The sequence below is a fragment of the Notamacropus eugenii genome, chromosome 1 (genome assembly GCF_028372415.1).
Source record: "Notamacropus eugenii isolate mMacEug1 chromosome 1, mMacEug1.pri_v2, whole genome shotgun sequence".
In the NCBI taxonomy this organism is placed as follows: domain Eukaryota; kingdom Metazoa; phylum Chordata; class Mammalia; order Diprotodontia; family Macropodidae; genus Notamacropus; species Notamacropus eugenii.
The window spans coordinates 630350303-630363350 of NC_092872.1; the positions used below are offsets into that span (position 1 = coordinate 630350303).

The 13048-nt window shown below is 42.7% G+C and overlaps 1 protein-coding gene across 2 annotated transcripts in view; it reads right to left on the reverse strand.

The window, feature by feature from the left end:
• The window catches only part of HK2 (hexokinase 2), a 107868-nt gene that overhangs the window by 76942 nt on the left and 17878 nt on the right, over positions 1-13048 (reverse strand). Inside the window, exon 1 of one of the 2 annotated variants that reach the window (XM_072635250.1) lies at positions 12333-13048. The exons of the other annotated variant lie outside the window; for it this stretch is intronic. Within the exon in view, the coding sequence (XP_072491351.1) occupies positions 12333-12395 (63 nt within the window). The 5' untranslated portion in view covers positions 12396-13048. The remainder of the gene's footprint in view (positions 1-12332) is intronic. 2 annotated transcript variants of the gene reach the window in all.

Below are 13048 nucleotides of genomic sequence, written 5' to 3' on the forward strand. Positions count from 1 at the left end.
ACCCCAATGGGGTCATGAAGAGTCAGACACAACTGAAAACAACTAAACAAATGCATATATCTATAATATATTGTAGATATCTATTTATAACACGGTATATTAAATTGTGTATATTACATTTTATTAAAAATTAAATTAAAATTCTACAAAATATAACCACTCAAATTTACATATCATGTATGTTATACATGTATTTCATGTTATATACTGTATATAATGTATACAACATATTCATTATAATTGTATGTAACAGATCGTATATTACAGGTTATAGTGTATCATATTTATTACATAACATTGTCATAAACGTAACATTACACAATTTAACAAATATCATTCTACACATTATAGCTGTCAGGGACCTGAGAATCTATGAGGCAGCATAGTACAATGGAAAGCTGCTGACCTTGAAATCTCAAAAGTCAGTGTTGGAGCCCTGATTCTGCCACTTGGTGCCTGTGACCCTGGACAAGTCACATTTAACCTGTTGAGTCAGAACTTCCTTATCTTTAAAATTAAGGGATTAGAATAGGTGTCTTCCAGAGTATGTTCCAGGTGCCACATAAATAAACTCTAAGAGTCCAAATTCCCTTGAATTCTTGGAAAGAATCTAGATAAAATAGAATCTACTTAGCCAGAGCTTCCAAGGGACTGAAGAGTTACTAATGAAATTCTGGTTGATACGCAGGGTTTTGTTTGTTTTTTTTTTTTTACTGATTCTTTGAACTAAGCTTTAACCGGTTGGGTTTTTTATGGGTGGGGAACCTAAGGCAGAGAAAATCTAAGGTAGTTAAGTTCAGTGCTAAGTCCCTGGCCTTGGCAAAATGGAGGACATCCTGACGGCTAACTTCTCTGTTCTAACCACAAGGCTGGGGTTGCCCATTCAGGATAAAGTCTGGCAGTTCTAAGACAAGGTACTCCTTTAATGACACACGGACACACTCTTCAAGAGACAGGGATATGCAAAAAGCAGCAAGTTTACACTGTAAAGTTGCCAAGAAAATACCAGATGCTTCTGGCAACAAAAGGGGGGGAATGACAGGCGTGCACAAACGTGTATCACACATACACAGACACACACACACCATGATGTTTTAAGTCCCTTGACCTAAGACACTAGTATAAAATCCTAACTTTAGTCTCAATCACTTTCTGATGCTAAGACTAGAACTTTATTCTGGGCTAATCCCTCCCTCAAATCTCCATGATTCCAACTCTGACATACCACACCGGTCACAGTCTAAGCTAGGGTGACTGTTTAGGTGTGGAAATGACAGAGCTGTAATGTGGGGCAGTCCTCCAAGATCCTATTACAACCATCCATGAGTCACACAGTTTCCTGTTAATCCAGTTTTCACTGTCTACAGCATCATGTTTCATACAGATTTCATCCAGGGACATAAAAAGGAAGTTAAGGGTCTAGAATGGAATAAGTCTGGTGAGCCCTGGACCATGGGAGCTACTTGGGATCCTTAAACATGCAGCCCCCTTAACAGTCTACTGTGTGTACTTAATGGCCCTGAGCATAAGCAACTTAGGCTGCTGTAGGACAATATGTAAAATACAGAAAAATGTGAATGATGTCATCACACATGTGGCCCTGCTGACAAAGTGAGTGAATTTTATGGGACTGCAACAGAATAGTCCATTAATCCATATATGGGTTGAAGAGCAATGGACAGGCTAGGTATGAAGTTAGGAAATAAAACCATTTGGGCTCCATAATGACTCACCTGAAAAAAAAATTCCAACCACAAATATTTATTGAACTGTTTCCAAAGAAGACAATGTACCAGGCACACAGGTGGGGGGGGGGGGGGGGGAGGAGACAAGAGACTGTAGGTATAGAAACATAAATATCTAAGGCAATGATCCCTTCCCTCAAGAGGCTTACAACCAAACACATTTTAGTTTGGCAGAGAGAAAAGAGAGGGACAGAGCAAAGGTCAAGGCCATGTTCATCACCTGCCTCAACCGACCAAGGAGATGTGTAGGAATCAAAAGTTACGGCAAAGCAATTAGAGTTAACTTTACAAATGAGGAAACTGAAGTAGATAACTCATTTTTTAGCATAAATAGGAGGCAACTTTTTCAAGCCAGTAAACAACACATAGATTGGGACCTAGTTTTGACTGTAGATAAAGGGGACACAATACTTCTTTTGGCTAAGCAGAAGATACCCTCTATAATACTGAATAACTTATGTTCTTAACAGTCCCTTCCTCTCTGGGGCTCAATTTCCTCATTTGTAAAACATGATAGGGAAGCCAGATGATCTCTAAGGTCCCTTCCAGCTTTCGATTCTATTTTTAAGTGATATAAACTAAAATCTATGAAACTCAAAAACAACTGCTTGAAGTTATACCAAGTGTTACACATAACTGGGTCGTGTGCGTGTGTGTGTGTGTGTGTGTGTGTGTGTGTGTATGTGTTTTCTTGGAAGAGGAGGAGAAAAGAAGAAAAAAAAAACAGAGGTTACTGGAATAAGTTGGATGGGGCACATGTGGAACAACCTAGTGGATGAGTTGAGAACCAAGCATAGTTGGAGGGAAGCACAGCCCAAAGGGAAAATACCCAATACAGACAACCCAACATGATAGGGCTTTACTTAAATGGTAGCTTTAAACTGATTTTACCCCTCATTAAGTAAGACTCTTCTCCTAACTTCTCTTCTTTCCTTCACCCAACAGCTGAGTTGGCAACCTCAAAAGAAAGGATATTTTTTTTAAGTATGTTTCAGTTAGAGAATTCCTCTAAATCACCTGGAATAAAGGACCACTCCAGGTGAAGCAGTGGCACCAACGTAGGGGGGTGACCAGCTGGATTAGGCCCAGGACATTAAACAACCTCTGCCCCTCTTTTCCCCAGCACTGTCAATGGCCTGCTGGGTGACCTCTGACACTGCCAATCATCTATCTACTCTACCCTCCCTGCAGGGAGGGTAGACAGCATTGGTACTTGGAAGATAAAAGTGCAAAAAGCTTCAACACCCCTAAATCAGGGCAGCACTTTAAGTGAAATGGGACTCCGCCTGCCAATCCCCTAGAAAAGAGGCCAAGATTCCTGACTCATTCATTGCCCAAACTAAATGCTGTCTGGCCAGGTGTAAGGAAGGAGTGACCTAGAACCCTGGGCTTGAGGATCCACTTGGGCTATTTAACTACCAAATACAGGTTCCAATCAACCATGGCAAAAAAAAGGAATTCTGCCTCCACTCTTAAGAGCCCCTGGTTGAGCAAGGCCAGTGATAAAAGGCTCCAAAAGTCTCCTGCATGCTTTGTACACATCACCCTTTTCTGCTACATTACAAATTCCTTTGAGGGTAGAAATTGTACTGGGAACAGAGTTGGCACTTACATGTTGTTGAATTTGAACTGAAATGACCAGACAGGAAGCCCTGTACATCTGTCTAGCCTTCAGGAGGAAGCAGCCAAACTCAAACTTGGAGCTCACTTAGCCTTAGGGTGGGCCTGGCTCTATTACAGCTCAATGCAGGGAAGTCCTGAGATAATAAAGACCTTAAAATAGCACAACCAGGACCAGGTACCACAACATAATCCATAGACTGATCTGTCAAGCTGCCTCCACAAACACACCCACCTCAAAGGGAGAAACTATAGTTAACAAGAACAACCAAGCAAATTCTTAGAAGATCCAAAAGACTAAGTTGCAGTTTCTTGAGTGCTCCTGGTCCCTCTGCAGTCAGATGGCTTAAGCTCAATTCTAGCTCAAGGCTTCATAACCTTGGGAAAGTCATCTGTTCTCTGGGCATCATCAACTTCCTCAGCAGTAAAGGGGTGTTGTACTGGTCATTTCTAAGGTCCACATCAGCTCTAAATCCTCTCCTTCTAAGGTCGTCTGACCAAAAAGCCAATGCCTTTTTTGCACTCTTCCATGCCACCTCTGATTTTAATAAGACTGCATAAATTTATATCAAGAAAAAGTAGACTCCAACCACCACCATGCCTTCTTTAACCCTATTTTTGTTTTGATTTTAAGTACTAGTTAATTTAGTTCCACTTTTGATTTAGTATATGTAGTACCAAGAAGAAAACCTCATAGATCCAAAGAAATAAATACATTTCTATTGGGATCATATATTTAGTGCTAAAAAGGATCTTAGAGGTGATCAGTCCAAACCCTTCATTTTATGAAGAAAATCAGGACCAGATAAAAGGAGTAGGAACTTACCCAAGGTGCTGGGAACTAGACAGTGGAAAGGGAAGGTTTTGAATCCAAGTCTTCTGAACCATTCCCAGTACCAAGCTGGATTTCTTTCTGGGTTTCTCCTTTGTGACAGTACAGAACTAAAGCAGGTTTGTAGCTCTTTGGTGCTGAAAGGAAACTAAACTCACCTAAGTCTAACCTTATTCTCTGTCTTAGAGCTACGGAAAGTGAGGAGTAAGTGACTTACCCACAGTCACCTAGCTAACTAGTGGCAAAGACAGGGATAGAATTCCAAGTCCGATCAGTATTTTCCTCTATAGCACAGTATCACTAACTATACCATGTTACTGTTTTAACAGGTGAAAACAGTATTAACATCCAAACCAATGTTGCTGATTTCAATGACAATAAAGAACCATGTTATTGAACTGAAGTCAAGAAAAATGTTATCAAAAGCTAACTTTTAAAATCACCCATTAAACTATTTGAAAACAACAACAACAACAAATTAATGATCCTGAGACCAAATACATCAATGTACCTTCTCCTTTGGCAGAAAGTGATGGGACTGTTTAAGGTAGAACATTGCATACTAAGTCAGATTCAACTTTTGTTTCACTATTTTTCTTGAAAATACAAGAATATTCAAACTGGAAAGAGCAAAGGGTTTGGGGGATCTTTCTCCCCCATAAGTCACTGTGCTGTAAAGACAAAAGGCATAAATTTCAAAATAACTACGGGCAAATAAACAAAGCTGGGTATCCTTATTCAGGTCCCTAATTTCATCTGCTGCCATTAAGTTCCTTACCTCTGACGGTGGACTTTTCTTTAGGACTTTCCCTTACTTTGATTAGGAATACTAATTGACGTTTATATAGTTTAAAGCTTACAAAGTACTTTCACCTCAACCTTTTATCCCATCTACACCGTGTGATGTAGTTTATTATATTATTATCTCCATTTATCGATAAGAAAACTAAGGTTCAGGGAAAAGTTTCTTGATTTATCTAAAGTTACATAAATAATTGGTGAAAGAACCAAAACTGGAAACCTCAGTGACCAGGGAGCCTGGATGAACTCAATTTTGAAAAGCTGTATCACAGAAAATGTTAATTTTCAACTACAGGGCCTCCAAAAGTTCACTTCTAGCTCATGTCTAAGAATTGAGGCAGGATCATGCTCCTTTAGCTCCCCCTCAAGATAAGAAGTTGCAAGGGATGAGACTTGAGAAACAAGACAGTCCTGAATTGAAATCAGAGGACTGGGTTCAAATTCAAGCTATGTGGTTCACCTGGGGCAAATCACTTTTAAGACCTCTGGACTTCAGTTTCCTCAACAGTAAAATGAAAGTTGAACCAGATGTTCCTCACAGCTATAAATCTATGATCCTGAGTGAGATAAAAGTCAACAAAGGGTCTACAACAACTACAAATTGTTGTCCTATCTCTACACAGAATGGCAGCACAACGTAGCAGATAAAGAAGTGGTCTTGGGAGTTTAGACATGGGTACAAAGCCTGCCTTAGAGATACACTGGCTGTGTGGTCCTGAGTAAGTCACTTAACATCGTCAATGTACCAAAGCACCACTCTTAAGACTCTGGAGTTACACAGCAATTACAACAGCGTAATGGTAGAGGGACTTTCCTTACCAAGAGGTTCAAAATACCAGTAAAAATCACATCTCTAGTTTAAAAAATAAGAAGCTCTGCATGAGACAGGAACAAGTTATAGTTAGGTAAAAGAAATAAATACCCAAGAGGAACAGCAATAATTATTACCCCTATTCCCCCCAATAAAAAAAAAATCTATTAGGAGCTTACATGACTGAATTCAACAATTAAGAAGGCTTAACAATCAACATTTAACAATGTTAAATGCCTATGTCGAAAAATGAAATTGTCCCTACTCTTAGGCTTGGATATCAGGAATTCACCGCAATGTGCTTTACTCATTTGTTTGGATCCTTTTGACCAGCCTTCAAGGCCCTGCTTAAACACACAGGAATGTTTCCTAGTAGAGTTTTAGAAGAGAGCTGCCATTACAGTACAATTCAATCAATTAACCAATCAATCCAAAAAACTAATCAAGGATTTGTTAACCACCTACTATCTCTCTGGCATTGTGCCAGTTGGGGATACAGACAGAAAATGAAACAGCCCCAGGTCTCAAGGGCTCTGTATTATCTAGAGGAAAAGAGTAGCACACGTTTAAATATATGCAAAAGACAACTGGGGCAAAGGAAACATTAGCTTCTGAGGGGGGAATCAGGAAAGATGAAATTTTCATTGACATGAACGTTTCTCTAATAATATGAAGCCATTTATTATGCTAATAGATTGAATATATAAATATATATTAATATCTAGTGACATGAAGCAATATTATGCTGTCAAATAGATGATACTATGGTACTAGGTACCATGAAAAAAAGCATTTCCGAGTTTAGTGGTTATATTATTTGACTCACTATCAAGAAACTTTTGTCTTGATGAACAAGTCCTATGGCAGGGGTGGGGAACCTGTGGCCCTTTAGGTCCTCAAGTGCAACCCTTTGACTGAATCCACACTTCACAGAACAAATCCCCTTAATAAAAGGATTTGTTCTGTAAAACTTGGACTCAAAAGGCCGCAATCAAGGACCTAGAAAGTCACATGTGCCCTCTAGGCCACAGGTTCCCCATCCTGTATGAGGAAACATGCTAAATGCAGTACACTTCTGTGTTCAGTCAACAGTTCTGAATATGCCTTGGAGTTTTTGAAGAAGGTTGCCTACCAAATGAATTCAGTACTCTTTCCAATGCTAGTACATCAAGAAACAAATGAAAATCTTTGTGGAACTATGGGAAATTTCTACATGATGGAAACAAGACCAGCACCTTGAGTTCAAGTCTTGAGAAGAACAATGCTTCCAGTTCAGTGACCAGAAACCATCCTTCTAGGAAGCAAACCATGTAGATAGAGATGCAAGCTGGCAAACTGCTCCTACTACAGCCCCATCTATTGAAGCCATAGAAAAGAGTCAGTCCTTGCTATCAAATTTCCTGACACCACCAATGGCAGTGAAATGGCGTTTCATCAGAAACAGATATGAATTTATCAGGGAAAATGATATTCAAGAAGACTGAGTTACACCTGCTTTGCCCAAGCTTCCGTCTCCCATGTGCCTTGCAGCTAAAGCCCGCCTGTATGCACTGTCACCTCCATTAGAAAGGGAACTCCGTGAGAGCAGGGATTGTGTCTTTTTCCATTTGTGTCCCCAAGGCTTAGTAAGGTGTTTTGTACATAATATGCCCTTAATAAATGCTTGTTTCATTCATTCCGATCCTTTCAGGAACCTCGGAAAGGTGATAGAGGGGAGAGAACAACGGATTTGGGAGTCAGGAGAACTAGATTTGAGATGGACCCTTGATAAGGGTAGATAAGTCATTCAACCTCTGAACCTCAATTTTCCCATTTATATAAAAAGTGGGATCAATGAAACTTGTACTGTCTAGCTTCTTGTTCATCTGTTGTTAGGAATGTGTTTTATAAACTGTAAAGCCAGCAGACTAAACCAGCGTGTGCCCTCCTGCCACTCCTGTCATTTATTATTTTAAGAGCACTAGAAGTTATCACTGAAGTGAGAAGACAACACACTTAAGCCTCCTCTCAGTGACTACAAGCCAAATGATACACATACATGTGTATGTACATACATACATACATACACACACACACACTCATCTCTTTAATAGCTTCAAACTTTAAAAAAGCTCTTTAAAACAATTTTAGTCTGGAGAGCAAGAGCTATCTGGTGAAATGGGAGGGGGGAGGAACATTTGAACACATGTGAAATGTGGCTCCCTACAACTACTGTTGTCACTGGAATGTAGCCCCAAATAACATAGCTGCTGAAATTACCACTTGTTGGAAAGCAATTTTAAAGGCCTATGTCTCCTTCTCCAGCACATGGAGATTACAAGTGGGGCCCACCACACATCATCCCCTCCCCCACCTTCACAGGACTACTGAGAAGCTGAAAGGGATCAGTTATATGAGTTCTACAAAATAAACAGTCTATTAGTCCTTTGCAACTTAGGTCATTTACTGATTTTTAACTTCACAAAAACTGAGAAAATGATCGATTGGTAGTACTGGTAGAAACAAATGATTTTTTAAATTCAAATTCAGCAATTCAAACTCAATATTAAGAGCCTGTAGCGTAAAGAGCATTGAGATAGGTACTAGAAGTCATTTAAAGAGATGGCTTTCCTATCCTCATTCAATTCAAGAAACATTTAAGTATTTATTCTATGTCTAGGCACTGTACAGCCACTGGGGATACGAAAATGAACAACATACTCTATGTTTGATCTTCATGGCTATTGGGAAGAATATAGATACAGATAAACTAAAATATACATACATATACATAAACACACATACATATACCAAAGGTGCTACCGAAGTGCTACATAAAAACTGAAGGGTGAGAAAGGTGTTATCAACTGAGAAAACCAGGAAAAACTTCATGAAGCAGGCTGCATTTATGAATTAGTTTAACGGACAGCAAGAAAATTGGGGGAGGATGAACATTTCAAGGATGAACAGTGTGGGCAAAAAAATGACAGGTACAAGTTTAGGGATACAGTATAGTCTGGCTGAACCAAGTAAGGAATTAGTGTTAAAATAAGCTGAAAAGCAAGCAAGCATTTAAGGCATTCAGCTACAGGAACTACAGATACAGGAACTAGGGGTAATAGGGTGAAAAAATGAAGCAATCCCTGACCTCAAGCAGTTTATATTCTCCAGGGGAGATATAACACAAAGATAAGTTAATAAGAATGAATTTATCTCATGGAGCATCAGGTGACCAGACTGCAACAGTCCCAGCTGCTAGTTATGCTTCCTGGACAAATCACTTGAACTCCCTGAACCTTGTAGTTTGGGGGAGAGGAGGGTGTTTGGTGGCAGATTTGGAAGGGCTGTGAATGTCAATTTAAACTTTACTGGGTAGGCCCTTGGGAGCCAAGGAAGATTGTTCAATGAAGAGTGACATGACCAGACCCTAGAGACACCCAAAATTGGTCTGGCACACAGTAACAGTCCCATTATTCCATGACTAACATCAACAGACTTAGGTCTTCTCAGCAATGCAAGGATCTAAGACAACTCCAAAAGACTCATGATGGAAAATGCCATCAACATCCAGAGAAAGAACTATGGCGTCTGAATGGAGATCGAAGCATACTATTGGCTCTCCTTTTTTTGTTTTCCTTTGTTTCTCCTTTCGTGTGGTTCCTCCCATTGGCTCTAATTCTTCTTTGCAATGTGACAAAGGTGAAAATATGTTTAATATGAATATATATGTAGAGTCTATAACATGGTATGCCGTCTTGGGGAAAGGAGAGAAGAAAATTTAAAACTCAAAAATCTTAGAAATAAGAGTTTCAAACTAAAAATACATTAATTCAAAAAAACTGGTCTGGCAGCAGATAGCACGGGACCGATCAGGATCCTGTACGTAACCACAGAAGTAATGGCAGTGGATACTAGTAAAGTGGCATTGGGACAGAAGGATACATGAGACAGAGATAACGGAACCATGAGATCAAAAAATTTAGAGCTAGACTTGAAAAAATCATTTAATTCAATGTCCTCATTTTTCAGATAAAGATAAGAGGATCATGGAACTAAGAATACAAAAGACCTTAAGGGCCATCTAGTCCAACTCTCTTACTTTACAGATGGGGAAACTGAGTCCCAGAGGGACGAAGAGCAACCCAAAGAGATTAATAATAACAGCACCTTATAGTTATACAATGCTTTAGTTTTGTCAGGATAAGGAAACAGATTTAGAAAAGTTAAAGGGAAGGTAATTTAGTGACACATCTAAGCCTAAAGCCAGGTCTCTCTAAACTCCCTTTGCAAAGCTTTTCTGCTATCCCCCATTAGGAATACAAAGAGTAGGAATTTAAATAAAGTAAAGGGCACCCTAAATGATGCCAAATGCTTTGGAGTTGGGAATATTCCTCAAGCTGGAGGGACTTTCAAGAGGTTATTTCTTCCCCCTTCTACTTTGTTTTTACTAATTCATTAGTGATTTTTCAAAGCAAAGCTTAAGAAAACAATTGCTCCAAGGCACAACTCTTAATAGCTACTCTCCTTCCTGGGCAGACAGATAGTCCTAGAGATCTTGGCAAAGGCAAGTCTGCTCACAGACTTTGCTTCAATAAAAGGATATTAAAAGAGCTGAGCAGGAGGTGGAATCACTGTTTTCCTAAAGCTACATTCCAACAGTGAGTTGTGGGCAAGTACTACTTATAAATACTGAGTAAAGCTCAGCAAAAACACTCTTTTCTTCTATTGCTTTTCTAAACCGAGGCCCTGTCATGGTGCGGGTTATTGTCAGAGTTCCAGGAACAAGATTTTAACTGATCACATTTTATTTTGCTTTTATACTCTTAGCTGAGTGCTTTTCACCCACCTGCTCTCCTGAATGTCTGATTAGGGATTTCTGTTAACTGCAGACTCTCTAAAACTGGCACCCAAGCACGTGGATCTGTTTCACAGAAGCTAGAGGAATGTCTTAGGTAGACAAACCACTTGATGTGGAAAAGTCTGTCTGCTCCCCAGCCCCCACCTTCCCTAAAAAGTGTGATCTCCAATCACTGGACTGCAATCCTGAACCAAAGCTTGCCTGCTTCTCCATTCAATCCCTGCACACCATCAATCACTCCCCTCATTACCTACCCTACCCCCAACCCCAAGCTCTGGAGAAAGATAAGGCCAAACAAAGTACTCCCTCCTACTACAGCCACCAAACCAAGAGACATTTTAAATTCTTGAACTGGGGGAGAAGCGGGTATGTCAACCCCACAGGCCCGGTGGGGGAGAGGCCCAGAACAGAGGTTAGCAAAAGGGCTTTTTTCACGTAAATCCATCAAGACTCTATAAACAAGAGTCCAGAGACAATTCTAAAGATCTTTAGCCCGGTCCACAGTTGGGGCAAACCCAGACTGTCCACAGAGGGGCCAAAAAGGCCGAAAGTATTTTAACAAGGCCCTAAAAATCCTGCGGTTGAGGTGAAAACCTTCCCTAGAAACTTTTGGAAACTAACCTTAAATCTAGGCAGTTTCTTTTATGTCCTGCCATCCCACTCCCCACCTTTAAAGAGGTGCAATGAGAAAGAGCAAAAAGGATGATGATGAGCTGAGAGTGCGGGTAGATGGGGTAAGGCTTTCCCAACACACAGAAGGGGCAGGAGGAATTCTTTCCTTTGGGTTCCCAATCCCTAACCCAACAGCGCCTACAGGAGACAACACAGTCCAACTGAGAGCGGATCCCTGTTTGCACTGAGCTACAGTTTAAATAAAGTACAGGGCACTCCAATGATGCTCTGGGAATACCAAGTTTGAGAGCCCTCCCAGTGGAGTAGAGGGGAACAGCTAGGACTGGGGAGCAGAAAGATACCCAAGGCGCTTGTAGGAACTTAGAAGAGAGAAGCTTCCTTCCCTCAAATCCACACGCACGGGCAAACCCCAGCCGCCAAAGCAACCTGTCCCGGCTGGGACGGGCACAGATGTTCCCCAGCTATTCCCAACAAGGGCTGGGCTCTCCCGGAGCTTTTCCTCCCCCTACAGAGCCCCTCGCGTAGCTCTAGCGTGGGCTCCCAAACCACGTGCGCAAAGGCATGGCCCCTCCAAAAAAGTGCCTTTCTTGGCTAACGTGGGGCAGGAAAATTCACTCCAGCTGCGTTCGTACGTGTACACGTACACGTCCACCCACACTACACACACACACCCACACTCACACACGCGCGCTCCCTCCCATCCACCCAAGTGCGCGCACACCCCCGGACTTCGTCAAGCGGACGTGGCTTCGGCGGAGGAGTTTCCCAGCAGGATAGAAGTCTTTTCCGGCTCCCCGGGGCAGGGTGGGGGGAAAGAAGAAGCCAAGCTCCCCGGAATTGGACGGCTGCCCCGAGTACAACGGGTCCTGGACTGGGCTCCCGCTCCCAAGCCGCGGGCAGCGGATTAGGAAAACCCCGGCAACCGAGAGTAAAGGGGCTGCCACCTGGCGGGCCCCCGGGCACTGGCGGGCCCGGAGCGGGAGAATGATTAGAGGGAGAGGTGTTCTTCTACCCGGGGGTGGGGGGCGACCCCCTCCCCGGTCCTCGCCTCACCTTCTGTACTTGGTCATGGTTGAGCTCCGTGAAGAAGTAAGCGAGCAGATGCGAGGCTATCATGTTCCAGCTGTTCCCGACTGCGCTAGGCGGATCCTGTTTTAGGACAGAAGTGGGGGGCAGGCGAGGGCGCCGTGGGTCCAACCGGCAAGGGGCCGCGCGTGGAGACCGATCGTGGAGGCGGGCGAGGCCCACGCGTTCAACCGCAACGGGACCGGAGGCAAAAATCCGCCCTCGGGACGCCTCAAATCAGAGGAGGGCTCGGGGCAGCTTAGAGGATGGAGCACACGGAGGAAGGGGACGGGGGGGCGAGGTACAAATTTAGAATCTGGCCGTCTCAACCCTCCCCAAAAACGCTTTTCGTTGAATGGGATAAATTATTCCAGTAATAAGTAAGCCGGCCGCCCGATAATCTCGACCCAAGCCGAGCTCAAGCCGAGCGCAGCACTGGCCCGTAGGAAGCACGAGTTACTCCGGGAGCCGCGGGTCGCACGGTGCAACTCAGGATGGGACAGATTGAGGGACCGACTCTGGGCTCTCCGCGTGTCCGGACCCCCTGCTGCTTCCTGCTGCCGCTCGGTTTCAAGTCCCGCGGCCACGGCGGCTGGGGCGCAGCGCTCGGGAGCTCCTCTCGCTCTAGATGGAGTTTCGCGCAACAATGTGGCTCATTGAGAACCGAGCCCGCCCCTCGGCCGTCCTCTGACGCGCCCGCGCTC